At 36.9% G+C, this 15503-nt stretch overlaps 1 protein-coding gene across 5 annotated transcripts in view; it reads left to right on the top strand.

Annotated features, from left to right (window-relative positions):
• TJP1 (tight junction protein 1) overlaps positions 1-15503 on the top strand; it is a 106451-nt gene that overhangs the window by 69836 nt on the left and 21112 nt on the right. For all 5 annotated transcript variants that reach the window (XM_040642681.1, XM_040642680.1, XM_040642679.1 and 2 more), the window contains exons 9-18: positions 252-391; positions 1359-1464; positions 4362-4512; positions 7009-7117; positions 8058-8277; positions 8724-8908; positions 9013-9108; positions 12346-12428; positions 12943-13153; positions 13463-13563. In XM_040642681.1, the coding sequence (XP_040498615.1) occupies positions 252-391; positions 1359-1464; positions 4362-4512; positions 7009-7117; positions 8058-8277; positions 8724-8908; positions 9013-9108; positions 12346-12428; positions 12943-13153; positions 13463-13563 (1402 nt within the window). The remainder of the gene's footprint in view (positions 1-251; positions 392-1358; positions 1465-4361; positions 4513-7008; positions 7118-8057; positions 8278-8723; positions 8909-9012; positions 9109-12345; positions 12429-12942; positions 13154-13462; positions 13564-15503) is intronic.

Genomic DNA, 15503 nt, shown 5'->3' with positions numbered 1-15503 from the left:
CCATTTCCATAATAAATTTTACTTCTGTGGATAGATTCATCTATTTTCTGTTTTATTACTTTGATCTGTTTTCTGTTTCTGTGGCAATACCGCTCAAGTTTTATTTACTAGGTTTTTATAACATTTTGATAGAACAAATCCCTTGTCATTGTTTTTCAAAGTTTGCTTGACTGTTCTTAGACTGTTCTCTTACAAATGATTTTCACAATCATCTTTATGCTCATAGTTTTTAAAATTTTACTAATGTGTAGTCTCCGGAGCAGAGAGGAAGAGAGAATTTCTAAACCCGGGGCTGTCTCAACTCCTGTGAAGCATGCGGATGATCATACACCTAAAACGGTAGAAGAAGTTGTAGTTGAGAGAAATGAGAAACAAGTGCCCACTCTTCCAGGTAAACCTAGCAAAATACTACATTCAGAAAACATTTGCAATCAGCCTAAATAAAATAATTGTCAGAATTTACAGACGACTTAAAGATACTACAGTGATTATGATTATTGTTATTTCTACAGTTAATACTACTGCTTCTCCTAATACCTCTGTTTGAATTTTTCTGTATTTGACTTCTCGCATATTCCTTATGGGTATGAGGTTGGCAGGGATCAGTAGGCTTTCATGATTTTTTAAAAAATTTGTCTGGATAGAAATAAAAATTTCATATATTTCATAGTTAACAGCTATTCACAGTGAGTAAAGTTGTTCTCCAGCACTGCTTATTTAGGAGAAATATAAGATTGGCTTAAGAAATTTTTTAGTTATTTTACCTATTGAAAGTGTTTTCATAAACGCTGTAAGTTATACACTGTAGAGATGTATATGAGACCAGACATAAGAATCTGCAAGGTACCAAGATGAATTTGCTTGAAAGGCCAGGAGATTTGGGTTCTAATGTCTCTCAATTCCTTCTCTCAAATCTTTTTACTCTGCTTGTTTAGTAGCAAGAATGTGGATATTTGAAAACAAATTTTACCACTGTGAAGAGGGCTGCTTTGACAGCCTTAGAGAAATGTAGGGATTCTCTCTTTGTCTCTTTCCTCCTCTTCCTCCTCTCCCTGCCCCCCCCCCACGCCCCCCATAGATTTTTCAAACCCTAACAAGCTGAAGCTTTGGAAGGCACAGGTAACCGTGTAATATGCATACTTGCTGTAAAGACATCAGAATTTATAACTGTACTCTGTACTTTAAAATATATAGTATATATGTTCCTTATCAGGTTTTCTGAGCTTATATTTTTGCTGATGAATTTTTATGTATTTTGTGGGCTTTTTATTGTTTGGTATTTTCCTGGGTGCTTACACTATTATTCCAGTGTTTAATAAAGTGATTCCTGCACAATTTTTAAATTTTCTTTCTTTTAGAACCAAAGCCTGTGTATGCTCAAGTTGGACAACCAGACGTGGATTTACCTGTCAGTCCGTCTGATGGCGTCCTACCTAATTCAACTCATGAAGATGGGATTCTCCGGTAATGCGATTTTAAACTTGTATTGTTTTCTCTGTCCGTTATTCACTGTTGTTTAAGTGAGAATTCTGTTGCAAACCATATTGCATATCCTTTTTAAAAGAGTGCATACCACTTGATGCTATGATTAAGGTTTTATTTCAAATTATTTATATGATAGAATTGGATTGGAGAACAAAAAAGAAACTTTGGGTGTTGACTTTCTCACCACTGTCACCTACCTAGTTTTTAGGTTGGGAATTACAAAAATTAAAAATTGTTTTCTGCTTAGAAATCAGAATTTTCACAAGTTTTCTAATGCCCTAGCATTTAAAAAAAGCAAACACGATTGTTTCTCCATTTTAACACTGTTGACATTTTGGACTGGGTCCTTGTTTATTGTGGTGGCCTGTCCTTCACAGTGTGGAATGTTAAGCAGCACCCCTGACCACTAGCTGCCAGTAGCACCTCCCAGTTGTAACAACCAAAAATGTCCGCAGACTTTGCCAAATGTTTCTTGGGGACAGAATCACCCTTGGCTGAAAACTTGTGCTAGATTAGTTAGCAACTCAAAAGTAAGTTTTTTATATTCCATACCTTTTACTGTTCTGTTTTATACTTAATGAGATTGAGAGATAAATTTCAAACCATCTTGATCATCAAATTAGTCTTTTGTTGCCGCTGTGGTGAAAGGGACGTGATATAAGTAATTGAAAATAACCAAACTTTTAAGTGGGTTAGATGTAGACCCCTCTCTTACCTGTTTTCTTTGCTGAAGAAAATTGGGTTGTTACTGCAAGACCCAGCTAGATAGAAAGAACTCCTGAAATAGATGGGTAGGACGCATGATTAAAATTGTATATTGTTAATATCAGATAACTGATAATTCAGAATTTTATAAATTATGAAGGAATAGTATCCTTCTTTTCTTTTGTTCAGAATTGCTGAAAGCATTTATAACTCCTTAAGGTTTAAGAAAACTGGAATGTTTAATTCCAGAGACCGGTTTCTCAAGAGAGCCCTGAAGAGCAGATACCAAGGAGGATTTGAGGTTGTGGGCAGCTGAGTCAGGAAACATTTGGTTATTCATTCAAATCCAGTGACTGGATTTGGGGCGGAAGTGGTTAATGGGTTTACTTTTTGTTACTGCAAGTAGTTGATGTAATGCAGGTAAAGCAGAGTATAAAATGTTAGTCATCTGGGGTACATGACACTGAGACTGGGCCTAAGGCTGTCCTTTATTTTTTATTTTTTTATTTTTTTAAAGATTTTATTTATTCATTTGAGAGAGAGAGAGCACAAGCAAGGGGAGAGGCTGAGGGAGAGGGAGAAGCAGGCTCCCTGCTGAGCAGGGAGCCCGATGCGGGACTTGATCCCAGGACCCTGAGATCATGACCTGAGCTGAAGGCAGACGCTTAACTGACTGAACCACCCAGGCATCCTAAAGCTGTCCTTTAAAAAGATAGATTTTACTAAGGGATGCAGACTACAATCAACGATTTTTACTTTTTGAGGCATAGTAGATCAGCCTGGGTTACAAAAGGACTGACTACCAGGGACCTGGAGTCTCAAGGACTTTGAGGGAGTGTTTCAAAAAGCTCTCTGTACAGTTGGTTTGGGAGAGGAGTCTGTGAGCAGGCTCTGGACTTCCCTGGAAAAATAGGACACTATCACAGCTAAATGATTCACATGGCCCAAGATAACACTGGCCAGTGCATTCATGGAGGCACCAGGGATGCCACCAACCCTGACATGAATGACTGACTTCATCTAACCTACAGGCTCTGATGTTTAACGTCTAGTTAATGTCCGTTCCAGGTAAGGAAATGGAACAAGTGTGAATACCTTATAAGATCTGAAAGCTTAAGGTGGTCTTTAGTTGATTTAAAAGAATTAGATCCCCCTGTCTTTCCTCAACTCATTTATTCATTTATTTGATTTGTGTTTTTTACTTTCTATTGGCTTCTAATCATTTGTTAATTGTTACTTAGTGAATTAAGAGGAAAGGGACTTTTTCTGCACTTCGTGTCAGAGTAGGTAATAGAATTATGTGTCTTCTTGACTAGAAAAGTGAGAGAGTTACGGAAGCCTAGATGGGTAATTTGTAATTATGTATGTAAAATGTGATTAGTTACCTTAAAGGGTAGTTTGTAATTATGATCGTTTCTGCCTACCCATTCTTCTAAGACACCCTTTAGTTTTTATTTCAGGACGATCACAAGGTTTTGGCACTACACTGATTATAAAAGAATGTGCATACATTAATTCCTTTTCCATTCTCTCTCTAGTAAGAAAAGGGCAGAGATTGAACATGTGACTAATCCAGAAAGGCTGAATGATGATAAGTTTTTTATTTGAAATTCAAAGAGGCTGCAGAGTAAGTGATCTGTGTCAGAGTGCACCAACTGCCAAGCTTAAAAACCACTGTCTCTTGGCTGTGGAGATCACAGTGCTTGGAGCCTCATTTTGATTCCCTGCTTTAGGAAAATTTGTCAATTTATGCTTCAGTTTCTACCTTTGAAAAACAGTACTTCTTAGTTAATCTGTATAGATAATACGGTATGAATTGGGATGGAAAAAATGGAAGATGTTTTTAACCATTGCAAATGCCCCGTATGCATCCAAGACACTAAGAGTTGGGAAAACATTGTTTTAAAGTAGTTTTATAAGTTAGTTGTAAAAAGTAATTGCATATTAAATTCAGATATTTTAAAACTTATTAATCAGAGAATAAAAGAAAGTGCCAGTAAAGCTGATTTGGAGTTCTAATACTAAATTGTATTCAGTAAATTAGTGGTATGAGGGGAATTTCAGAGATGATGGTTCTTTGTTTCATTCTGAGTGTGGTTTTCATTGTAGCAGTTTACTGTAACTTTTCAAGCTTCTCTTAACCGTTTTAAATAAAATATTTGTTTTAACAGGCCCAGCATGAAATTGGTAAAATTCAGAAAAGGAGATAGTGTGGGTCTGCGCCTGGCTGGTGGAAATGATGTTGGAATATTTGTAGCTGGTGTTCTAGAAGATAGCCCTGCAGCCAAAGAAGGCTTAGAAGAGGGTGATCAAATTCTCAGGGTATGTCAGTATATCAGAGATATGGTTTGAAAGTACTTAGATCTTTAGAGAAAGACATCAAATACAACAAACCTATTATTATAATTTAGTTGTAGTCTTAAGTCAGTCTCTTGAACCCAGTAACCGTTTCAGAAGAGGAATCCATCTGGTCTTGGTTGTACTGGCCTCGTCTCTTCCCATTTCTGCATTTGCTCTTGTTTATTGCCGTGATATGTGTTACTACAGAATGTGATCCTCTGGTTTCATTTAATCTCATAGAACCTACCAAAAAAAAAATAGGTCTTAGATCCCTATAATATCCACCAAGTAGTCTTTTTAAGTTCAACTAGACATTCAGGCTGACAGGACTAACATGGGCCACAACTTGCCATCAGTTTTTCCTCTCCCATGGGAGAGGGAGCAGTCCTTGCAGCAGTGCACATAGCGCTGTGGGGCTTTCTTTACCCTGCAGATGGCTCACGTGCAAGGAAATGGGGTGTCCATCGGGCAAATGTGTCAGCTCCCTGGCTCTGAAGCTTCATACCCCACAAGAGACAGGACCAGTTACAGGAGTCAAAAAGCCCAGCTTAGGTGTGGTCTCTCTTCTTTTGCTGTTGTTGTTTTTCTATCTTTGCCATAAGCGATGCTGTCTGGTCATATAGTATCATCTTTATCTGTCTCCTTAAAACATCCAGATCTCTTGGCAGATAAACTATGTCCTGTTTTAACCAGAAGATCATATCTATTAAATGTGAGTTCCTATTTGCTCTACCTCGCCAGTGCAGACTGTCATTGCCACCTCTATTCTGGTCTTTTTGCATTTGGTCTACCTCCTGCCCCATGTCCTGGATTCAGTCTCTAGCTCAGAACCTTGCTGCTTTGCTCATGGTTTTCTCTTTCCCTCTCCTCTGGCTCTTCATCTGTCCTCCACTGTCTTACCTCTCTCCTTTTGCTGTTGAAATTGTCAGCGCCTACCCTGCTTCCTTTTTTGTCATCACTGTCATGAAGTTTTATAGTCTGACTTCTACCATAACCACTACTCAAATCTGAAGTTTCATAAGCCATCATTGACCTATTGGCACCCTCAGCCCTCATTTTCCTTTATTTCCTAGCAGTGTTTTGACTGTCTTAAGTAATCTTTCTTGAAGAGCTTTCTTCCTTGGATTCCATAGTACTGTCATTCTGGTACTTGTCTAATCTTATAAATTCTTTTCCACCCTTCCTTAATGGTTCTTCTAAAGCTTGGAGAATGTCAGCAGCTCCCTGCTTCTCTCTTGCTACAGGTCTCCATCTCGACTTTGAGGGCTTATGTCAGCAGCCCACCATCAGCATCTTCACTTTGAGCTCTGCCTGAGTCCCCTCCCTACTGTGCCAGCTACTTGTGGCCATTTTCCTCCTTCTCTCCTTTCCCTTCAAACTTCCCATAAAAGTCAGGCTATCATCTTTGACTTACTGGTTTCCATCTGACACTGTACTTTGATTCCTCCTGGTGGTATTTACATTGTACACAGACAAACCATCATCATGCAGATGATGTTCACTATACTAAAGAAATTAAACAGACCTATCTCTTAACCATCTCATATCCTATTTGAAATAATCAGGGCATACATACATCATTTTATTTTATTTTTTAAAAGCTCTTACTTTCTTTTTAAAGTAAGCTCTACCCCCAAACATGGGGCTCAAATTCACAACCCCGAGATCAAGAGTCACGTGCTCTACCAACTGAGCCATCCAGGCATCCTTATGTACATCATTTTAAAATTATTTCTTAATAATTTGCTTTTGTTTTGTATCATAAAAGTAGTGCATGTTAATTTTTTTATTAATGTGGAAAATTTTCAAACGGTAAAAAGAAGAAAATCTACCTGTAATCCTGCATATAGTCACCAATAACATTTTGATAATTTTCCATTGTTCCTTAAGAGCTTCTGATTTAAGTATATACTGACTTCGCAGACATTGAGCTTACATCATACAGATAGATGGTCTTACAGAGTTGGGACAATGCATACACGGTTTCTTTTTATCTTCCTTCTGATTTCTTTTTCAGAGACTAGTAAAAAGTAAGGCTCTATTATTAAATTCACAGAATTAAAGAAAATCTTTTTTTGTTGAGGTATATTGGTATACAACATTTTATTAGTTTTGAGTTACATTCGTGGAATTTATAATTTCAAAATGTAAAGCCAGAGTTTATAATAATAAATATTTGGAATTAGTTGTCTTTTTGGTCTAAATTGGTTAGATTTTGCAGTAGATGATCATTAATGCCAGGATGCATTGTGGCTACTCTTTCAGTGAATTTAACACTTTTATTCAATTTACTTGGTTTCTACATATTTTAAATTAGAGTATATTATTTTTCTCCAAAGGAAAGTCAGTTTTTTCCCTCTGAAAGCTGTGATATTTCCAAATTAGGTAAAGTCTGAGAATCTTTGTTTTCTGTGTAGATAAGTATTTTCATAATCTTAAAATATGACCAAGAGTAATTCGTGAAATATATTTTAACAGGTAAACAATGTAGATTTCACAAACATCATAAGAGAAGAAGCTGTCCTTTTCCTACTCGACCTCCCTAAAGGAGAAGAAGTGACCATATTGGCTCAGAAGAAGAAAGATGGTGAGATACTGTCAGAAAATGGAGAAAATCTATAGAATTTTGAGAAATAGGGATTTTAATTTCCACTTTTAAATAAATCATTCACAGTTGAGTGATAAATGAATTTTTTAACCTCAGAGTTTAAGTCACTTAGAGACACAGTCTTACACTGTGCTCATTAGAAAACACAATAATAGGACCACCTTTATGACATTTTAGTTTAAGTAGAATACTATCCAGCCCTTCACAAGGCATAGAAAAATCCTGGTGGTTTATTAGCCATCAGAACCATACAAAGTATAGTTAGCTTCCAAATTTTTTCATTGATGTTGTGTAAGCAATACATTTTTGTGTTAGCATTAATTAAAGAGAATGCTTTATTTTCTTTGATTAGGCAGATACGCTTTTCAGTTAGAACAGGGTTTCTCAACCTCAGCACTATTGTCGTTTTGGGCCAAATAATTCTTTTTTGTAGGAGCTGACTTTTTTGTAGGATGCTTAGAAACATCCCTGGCCTCTATCCACTAGATCCCAGTAGCACACATACCCAATCAAGAATGTCTCCAGATATTGCCAAATATCCCCTGGGGGAACAAAATTACCCTCATTTGAAAACCACTTATTTAGAAAATGGGAATATGTGTAATATTTGTAGCAAAATTAAGTTAGATGATATAAATAGCACTATGTGTGGTTTTGGACAAGTTGCTTGATCTGTTCCTGCGTTACTCTCCTCATCTGCAAAATGGAGGTGCTAAGCATTCCTATTTCATGAAGTAATGGTGCTGCACATGAGATAGAATGCCTGATGTGGTACCTCACACAGAGGAAGGATTCAACGTATGTTGAATGCTGTTGGTTTTATTATTATTGCCCCAGCATCTTCACATAATCTGTTTTCTTCAGAGTAATTTCTTATTTTACTAGCTATTGATAATGTTTTTGTTTTGATTCCTTTTAGTTTATCGTCGCATCGTAGAATCAGATGTAGGAGATTCTTTCTATATTAGAACCCATTTTGAATATGAAAAGGAATCTCCCTATGGACTTAGTTTTAACAAAGGAGAGGTGTTCCGTGTTGTGGATACCTTATACAATGGGAAACTAGGCTCTTGGCTCGCTATTCGAATTGGTAAAAATCATAAAGAAGTAGAACGAGGCATCATCCCTAACAAGAACAGGTATGAATGTTTGGATACTTCTCATATAATAAGTAAATGATGATGGAAGACTTGAATCCCATTGGGACATTTTGGCAATGTAAAGAATTAGTTTTCATTGTATTCACTGTATCTGTGACTGAATTAGTTGTACAAACTATTTTATTTTTTTATTTTATTATTTCTTTATTTAAGTGGGCTCCATGCTCAGTGTGGAGACCAATGTGGGGCTTTGAACTCACGACCCTGAGATCAAGACCTGAACTGAGATCAAGAGTCAGATGCTTAACCGACTGAACCTCCCAAATGCCCCCAAAACTTCTTTATCTTAGTTTAGCCATGAAGGTTTAAGCTGCATGTGAAGTTGTGTCCAGTATTTTGATATTTTGTTTCATCTGTGGGTCTTTTTCCATTTTGTTTTTTTAAATATATTTATCCATCTGTTGTCTATCCTCTATCTTGTTTAGGGCTGAGCAGTTAGCCAGTGTACAGTACACACTTCCAAAAACAGCTGGGGGAGACCGTGCTGACTTCTGGAGATTCCGGGGTCTTCGCAGTTCCAAGAGAAATCTTCGAAAGAGCAGAGAGGATTTGTCAGCTCAGCCAGTTCAAACAAAGTTTCCAGCCTATGAAAGAGTTGTTCTTCGAGAAGGTAGTTTATTTTCTATAGATTAACCTTAATGCCATTTAACGTCAATGTGCTTAAGAAAGAAAAAGTATGAACTATGTTATTTTTTTCTTTGAATTTCTCCCCAGCTGGATTTCTGAGGCCTGTAACTATCTTTGGACCCATAGCTGATGTTGCCAGAGAAAAGCTGGCAAGAGAGGAACCAGATATTTATCAGATTGCAAGTAAGTGGCCTTAAGACTGACTTAGATGAGGTTGAGGGTATTACCTTATTTGGTATTCCTCTAAAGGATGGGTCTGTCCATTCACTTAATAGAAGTAAAACTTCCTATAAGTGAAAATTTGCAATTTACCCAGTTTATTTAATTTGGAGGGAAATTTGAGTGATTGTATCCTTGTTCTACTAATACCCTTTAATAATAAAAAGAATCACCATTTATGAAGCTCTGGGCTTTATATGAAAATTGTATACTGTCTTGTTTAATAAATCCTGACAATATCACCATGTCATAAATATTAGAGTATCCATGCTGAAGTTGAGCAGCTTGAGTCTTAGGGTGGTCGGGACCATCACCAACCAATTTCTTTACTCTAAACTTTCCTAATGACGCCCAGCTAGTGAGTGACAAAACTCAACTTTGAACCCAACCCTTCCTGGCTTCAGTCCAGTGCTTTCAGTCATTGAGCTAAGAGAAACACTCTTTTTACTAGGGTAATAAAAGCATGGTTCATGCCATCAGTTATTATTGTAGGCATTTACAGTAAGTTAGTGTTAAATATAAATATTGAAGATCTAGTGCTTTAAATGCCTAACAGATTTTGCTTGCAGATTCTTTTATTATTTAATTAGTTTGGTTATTGTGGTACTTTAAATATACAGACTTAGTTATGACCGCTTTGGCTTGCTTTGAGCTATATATAAAAACTTAAACTATTTTTTTCCCTCTAATTATAGAAATAGTCTCTATTTGGAAAGCTTAGAAAATTAATTTTGATGTATATCATCATCCTAAATTTTACCCTGTTGTATTTTCTTCCACCCTGTTGCCGTTTGTAAGCAAACTTTTGTGTGGAGCTTTATTTATTGTTTTCCTTCTTAATAGATAATACCTTATTTTTTTTATTCATTTTGCAACCTAATTTTGGTTGATTAGCTTCTGTTGTTTACATAGTTGGTTTTAATTTTATATTTTATAAAGGATGGAGACATCTGTCCATATTTTATTTGCTTGTTTCTGCTCTGCTTTGTTTCCCAAAAGATTTAAATCCTCAGGAATATAGCTTTTCCCGTATTTATGATAATTTTCTCAGAATTCCCAAATATAGGTGGGAATGAGCCGTGTAGTTGGTGTTTCTACTGTCACTAGATAAGACCCGCATTAACAGTTTTAATTTAAAGAATCAGAACATTGCTTTTTTATTATATTGCTTTTTACTTAGGTTGTTGGTGAAGTTGAATGAAGATTGTTTTATGAAACAGAAGATTTGCAGACAAATGATAGTAAAATTTGAGCAAGTTTAGAAAATGTATATTTCTTTTTTTTTTTTTTTTTAAGATTTTATTTATTTATTTGACAGAGACAGCCAGTGAGAGAGGGAACACAAGCAGGGGGAGAGGGGGAGAAGAAGAAGCAGGCTCCCAGCGGAGCAGGGAGCCCAATGAGGGGCTCAATCCCAGGACCCTGGGATTATGCCCTGAGCGGAAGGCAGATGCTTAATGACTGAGCCACCCAGGTGCCCCGAAAATGTTTATTTCTGATTCCCTATTCAGTTTGTTAGTTTTTTCAGAAGAGTTTTTTTTGGGTCGTTGATAGGTAACATTTGGCCTAAAGAAGTTGGTGGTGACCCCACCCCTAACCAAACCTAGGGTTTTTAAATTTAGGAAAAGTAAGTGTGAAGACTTGTAAAGTTCTACCTGAGGGAGTAACTGGTTGCTTTAATTGGGTTTATTCTACATTTCAGCCGGGCTCTTTAAAAAGGGATTCAGATAGCTTAGTTATGTATCCTTCTGAGTCCAATGAGAGTATTTTTTGTTAAAGAATTAGTAGTATTTTCTCCAGCCAAAACTCCCATTTGATCTCTCTCTTTAATTCTCTGTTCACCAGATTTGAAATTCTGCCGTTTGCTCGTGGAGCTTTATCTTAGGTTAGTCTTGTTCTCTAGAGTCATTCAGCTTGTCCTTCAGTGTGACCTTTGCCCTTCCAAATCTCTGATTTTGTCTGATCTGAAACACCAGAGCTCCTCTTCGTCTTTCATGCTTTCCTTGTGACCAGAGTCACAAACCTTGCTTTGCCGTTTTAGTGAAGAACTTTGTGTAAATTGGACCTTTGAGATTTTTGGTTAGTAACTGGCTCAAGGTGCACTTGGCATATTATATACCAGTAGGGTGGGACAGGTTGCCAGTGTGAAACCACAGGCTGTCTCAGTTACAAATTAACAGCCTTCTCTGCTCCCAGGTTCCAAAAAGGCCTCTAACCCAGAACTCCCCAGCCAGTCTGCTACAGCATTGTTGCTGATGGGTTGTGGACCTGCCCAGGTATTGATTTCATCAGCCCCCCAGTGGCTGGATGGGGCTCCACCCAGAAGAGGCCTCCTAAGTTTATCTCTGTTGGCCATACAAATAATGCCTTTTTCTCTGCATGTCACAATGTGTAAAACATTTGGAAATAGTGCCATGCCAAGCCATCTTAGAGCGTTAGTCAAAAGAAAAAACGTGTGCATACATACATATTTTTACATCTTTTTTAATGTCTTTCTCCAGGACATAGAAAAATTTTGGAAAACATAAAAAACATGTATTAAAACTCACGTTATTTCAAGTTTTAGTATTTTATTTATACCAAAATAGAATTTATAATTTTATTTTCCTTTAATGGAAACAAGCTCATCAATATTATTTTTAAATCTCCTTTTTAAAATTTAATTCTCAGTTGAAGGAATTGCCATATTTGACAATTTTTCTTGACCAAGTGACAGTCTTAAATAATTCTTACTCAGGTTTCACTTACTGATTCTATTTAAAATTTTGGTATGTTGTTTATTGTGGATTATTAATTTTGAGCTTTCAAACAACATATTGCAGCTAAGTATTACTTGATTGCTGAGGTTTTTTGGCACCCCATTGAATACTGCTCCTGAAGCAAGTGCCTCACTTGGCTTGTCTAATTCCAGAATTGTTGGGAAGTGTTAATCTAACCTATTGGAACTCAGCCAGGGGCAGTTCTGTCCCATTGAGGATACTGGCCACTCCTGGAGACATTTTTATTGGTCATAATGTGGACGAGAGGCATGTAGCAGGAGGAGGCCAGAAATGCTGCTGAACAGGCTATAGTGCACAGGACGGCCCCTATAACTAAGTACTTTGGAGCCCAGTGTGTGGTGTAGTGCCCAGTAGTTGAGAAACCATGGTCTAACCAATGGACATTTGATGTTTTGTTTTTGTCCTGTGATGTCATGAATAGAAAGTGAACCACGAGATGCTGGAACTGACCAACGTAGCTCTGGAATTATTCGCCTTCATACAATAAAGCAAATTATAGATCAGGTAAGTTATTAAAATTGATCTATTTCATTATAATCTGTGAATGTTGTATTTTTGAGTGGGATGGAGTTTAGTTAATTTGGAAGCAGTAGTTTTTAAAAATTACTACTCGTCTACCATAAGAAGATTAAACCCATAATGAAAGGCATTCCAATAACCACTTTCAAGGAAACAGTATGGGAATATGTTACTCCACAAGATCATGTCAGGCACATTAAATTCGTATACTTTTTTTCACTTACAGAACACAGATAATACTGTCAACTTGCAAGTATTGGGGCTATTTTTAAGTGAGCTGGTGAAGTTTTTTGTTTTGTTTTGTTTTAATTGGGCTAGAAATCATATTGAATTCTGATTACAAATTTTTCTAACATGTACTCTAGAGACATTTTGGAGCCCGATTAAAGGTCCATTACCATTGGAATGTAGTGTAGGCTGTGACTTTTTTTGAAGGTGATGATTCTTAATTAACTGTATCTCGTGTCCTTGTTTATTTTGTGTGTGTGCGTGCCTCCAGGACAAACATGCTTTATTAGATGTAACACCAAATGCAGTTGATCGTCTGAATTATGCCCAGTGGTATCCAATTGTAGTATTTCTTAACCCTGATTCTAAGCAAGGTGTGAAAACTATGAGAATGAGGTTATGTCCAGAATCCCGGAAAAGTGCCAGGAAATTATATGAACGATCTCATAAACTTCGTAAAAATAATCATCATCTTTTTACAAGTGAGTATATTAAAGGCCTTTATGTAGTTTAAAATGTCTAGGCAACAATATGTAGACAAAAATACTGTGGTGTTCAAATGCTAAAAGCTAAATGTAACCTTTGCCTTGGAAAGCTTCCTGTTGTATTAACAGCTGATGTTTGAGTCAAAGAAAATGTACAGCACCAAAATAGAAATTTCAGAGGTGTGTGTCCTCAAACATTATCCATCAAAAACTAAGAATGATGATTGAGCTAATGCATGCAGAGTTGAATGAATTCTGGCTTTTGACTGTTCTAATTGTAAAACAATGTTGTTAATTTATTTTCAGCTACAATTAACTTAAATTCAATGAATGATGGTTGGTATGGTGCATTGAAAGAAGCAATTCAGCAACAACAGAACCAGTTGGTATGGGTTTCTGAGGGAAAGGTAAGAAACTTCCTGTTACTTAACCCTTACAGTAGTTGATATGACTAATCAGAGATGCCTTGGAGTTACCATTGCCTTCTGATTAGATCAGTATATTAGAGTAATTTGGGGAGAGTTTGCTTTTTAAGTTTTTATAATTTGAAACAATGAAAGTTGTTTTCGAGAGTAAAATGTTCTGAAATTTCCCCACCTATTGAATTTACCACTTCAGTGATGCTCTCTCAGAGAGTTCTCAAATGCTAACTAAAAGAGCAAGGTTGAGTTCTGGCTCTGCCCCTGTCTGAATGAGGAATGACTTAGAACCTGGCTTCAGTTTCCTCCTTTGAAAGTGAGGAGAGTTGAGTGGGCTAGGTCGTGTTCCCCCAAAGTGCTGTCCTCTCTGCACATGAGATTCAGGACTTGGTCTGGAAGAAAAAGGCACTCTAACAGCAAGTAATGAGTGGGAAATACTATAGCCATAGCCCCCTGAGAGGGGCGGGCAGTGCAGTGAGGGGCAGCACTGTATCCATCAGTGTAGGAAAGGCTTTGAGAAGTTGTAAGTAAAGAACCTATTTTATTACTTTGTTTACCTAGGGAATTTTCCCCCCCTTAGTACCTGTTCATATTGTTACAACACTAGGAGATGTTGGACAGAGTAATACATCCTTTTTAAATACAAATTTTGATTTTTATATACATTCAAATGGCCAGCTTTAAAATAACTACTTTCTGTTGTCAGTCTTTCTGGTTTTATAGCAGTCTTTGATGGGAAAGGTCTGTGCATTTTGTTGGGCAAGTTAATACAGCTGAAAGAAACTTTTGTTTTTAGTGTCTTTTACCTTCAGTACAATATTAACATGTTTTGGTTGCTAGAGAAGACTGAGAATATCTCGTTTTGTTTTGTTTTGTTTTGGTATTTCCTTGTTGGCTTGGTTTTTGTTGTGTTTGGCCCCTGCATGACCCCTACTTTCCTCTGCCTGGCTATGGCTACAGATGCTCTAGCAGTGCATGCTGCATGCTTAGGACCACGGTGCCCTTTATCCAGAAAACACAACCTCTGCAAGAAGAGATGTTAAAATGTTTACATCTAGAGGTCGTGTCTGGTCTGCTATTCCCTCCTGTATTAATGTGTCAGAATTGTGGTTTTTCTCATCAGTACCACTTTAGGGGATGGACTATGCATATGAGATCATCAGACCTCTTTGAATAACTGGCATATTAGCTGGGACACTTGACAGACAAATCGAGGTAGAAAAAAAACCACTGCATCTCTTTACAGAAACACACTATTACTAACTTTTACTCATGTGGCATTTGATACAAAGGATTGCAGTCCTCTCCATACTAATCTGTAAAAACACAAATTCTATTAGCAGCCTTTGTCAGGTAGAATGGTTAACAGCTTGCATTGGTGATTCCTGAAGTGAAATTAGTTTATAAATGCACAAAGTAGGCTATCTGCCTCTCTGAGGGTTTTTTTTTAATCCACAAATCCTAATTTTCTATGATTTCTTTTCGTGATATTATGTATGCTTCCTGTCTTTGCTTGGATTTTAAAATGCAGGTCTAACACCCCTAATTTATGTGAGGAAAAACAAATCATTTATTATTAGAATAGATTGATGGATTTTGTGAATCAGAATAGGTTGTTACAATTTAAATCAAGCTTGATAGATCTCCTGCCCCTTCTGTTCATGTATATTTTATCATAATAGATTCTTAAACCAAAACCAATTCATTTCACATTGACTTTCCTGAATGAACTACTCTGGTCTAATTGCTGGAAAGAGTTCTTTTTTACAAGGTCTGACACAGTCTTGTGTGTTCCCTACTAAGCCAAGAAAAGTCATCCTGAGACTTTCTTAACACTTAGGCGTATGTCATTTCTTGGTTCAAAGCAACCCATGGTTCTTGCTCACTTGTGCATTTCATACCACTGCAAAAGCTAGGTGGATTGATGA

This window comes from Ursus maritimus, unplaced genomic scaffold (genome assembly GCF_017311325.1).
Source record: "Ursus maritimus isolate PB19 unplaced genomic scaffold, ASM1731132v1 scaffold_27, whole genome shotgun sequence".
Taxonomy (NCBI): Eukaryota; Metazoa; Chordata; class Mammalia; order Carnivora; family Ursidae; genus Ursus; species Ursus maritimus.
Note: the sequence above shows the minus strand (reverse complement) of the source record. Positions and strands in the feature narration are given on the sequence as shown.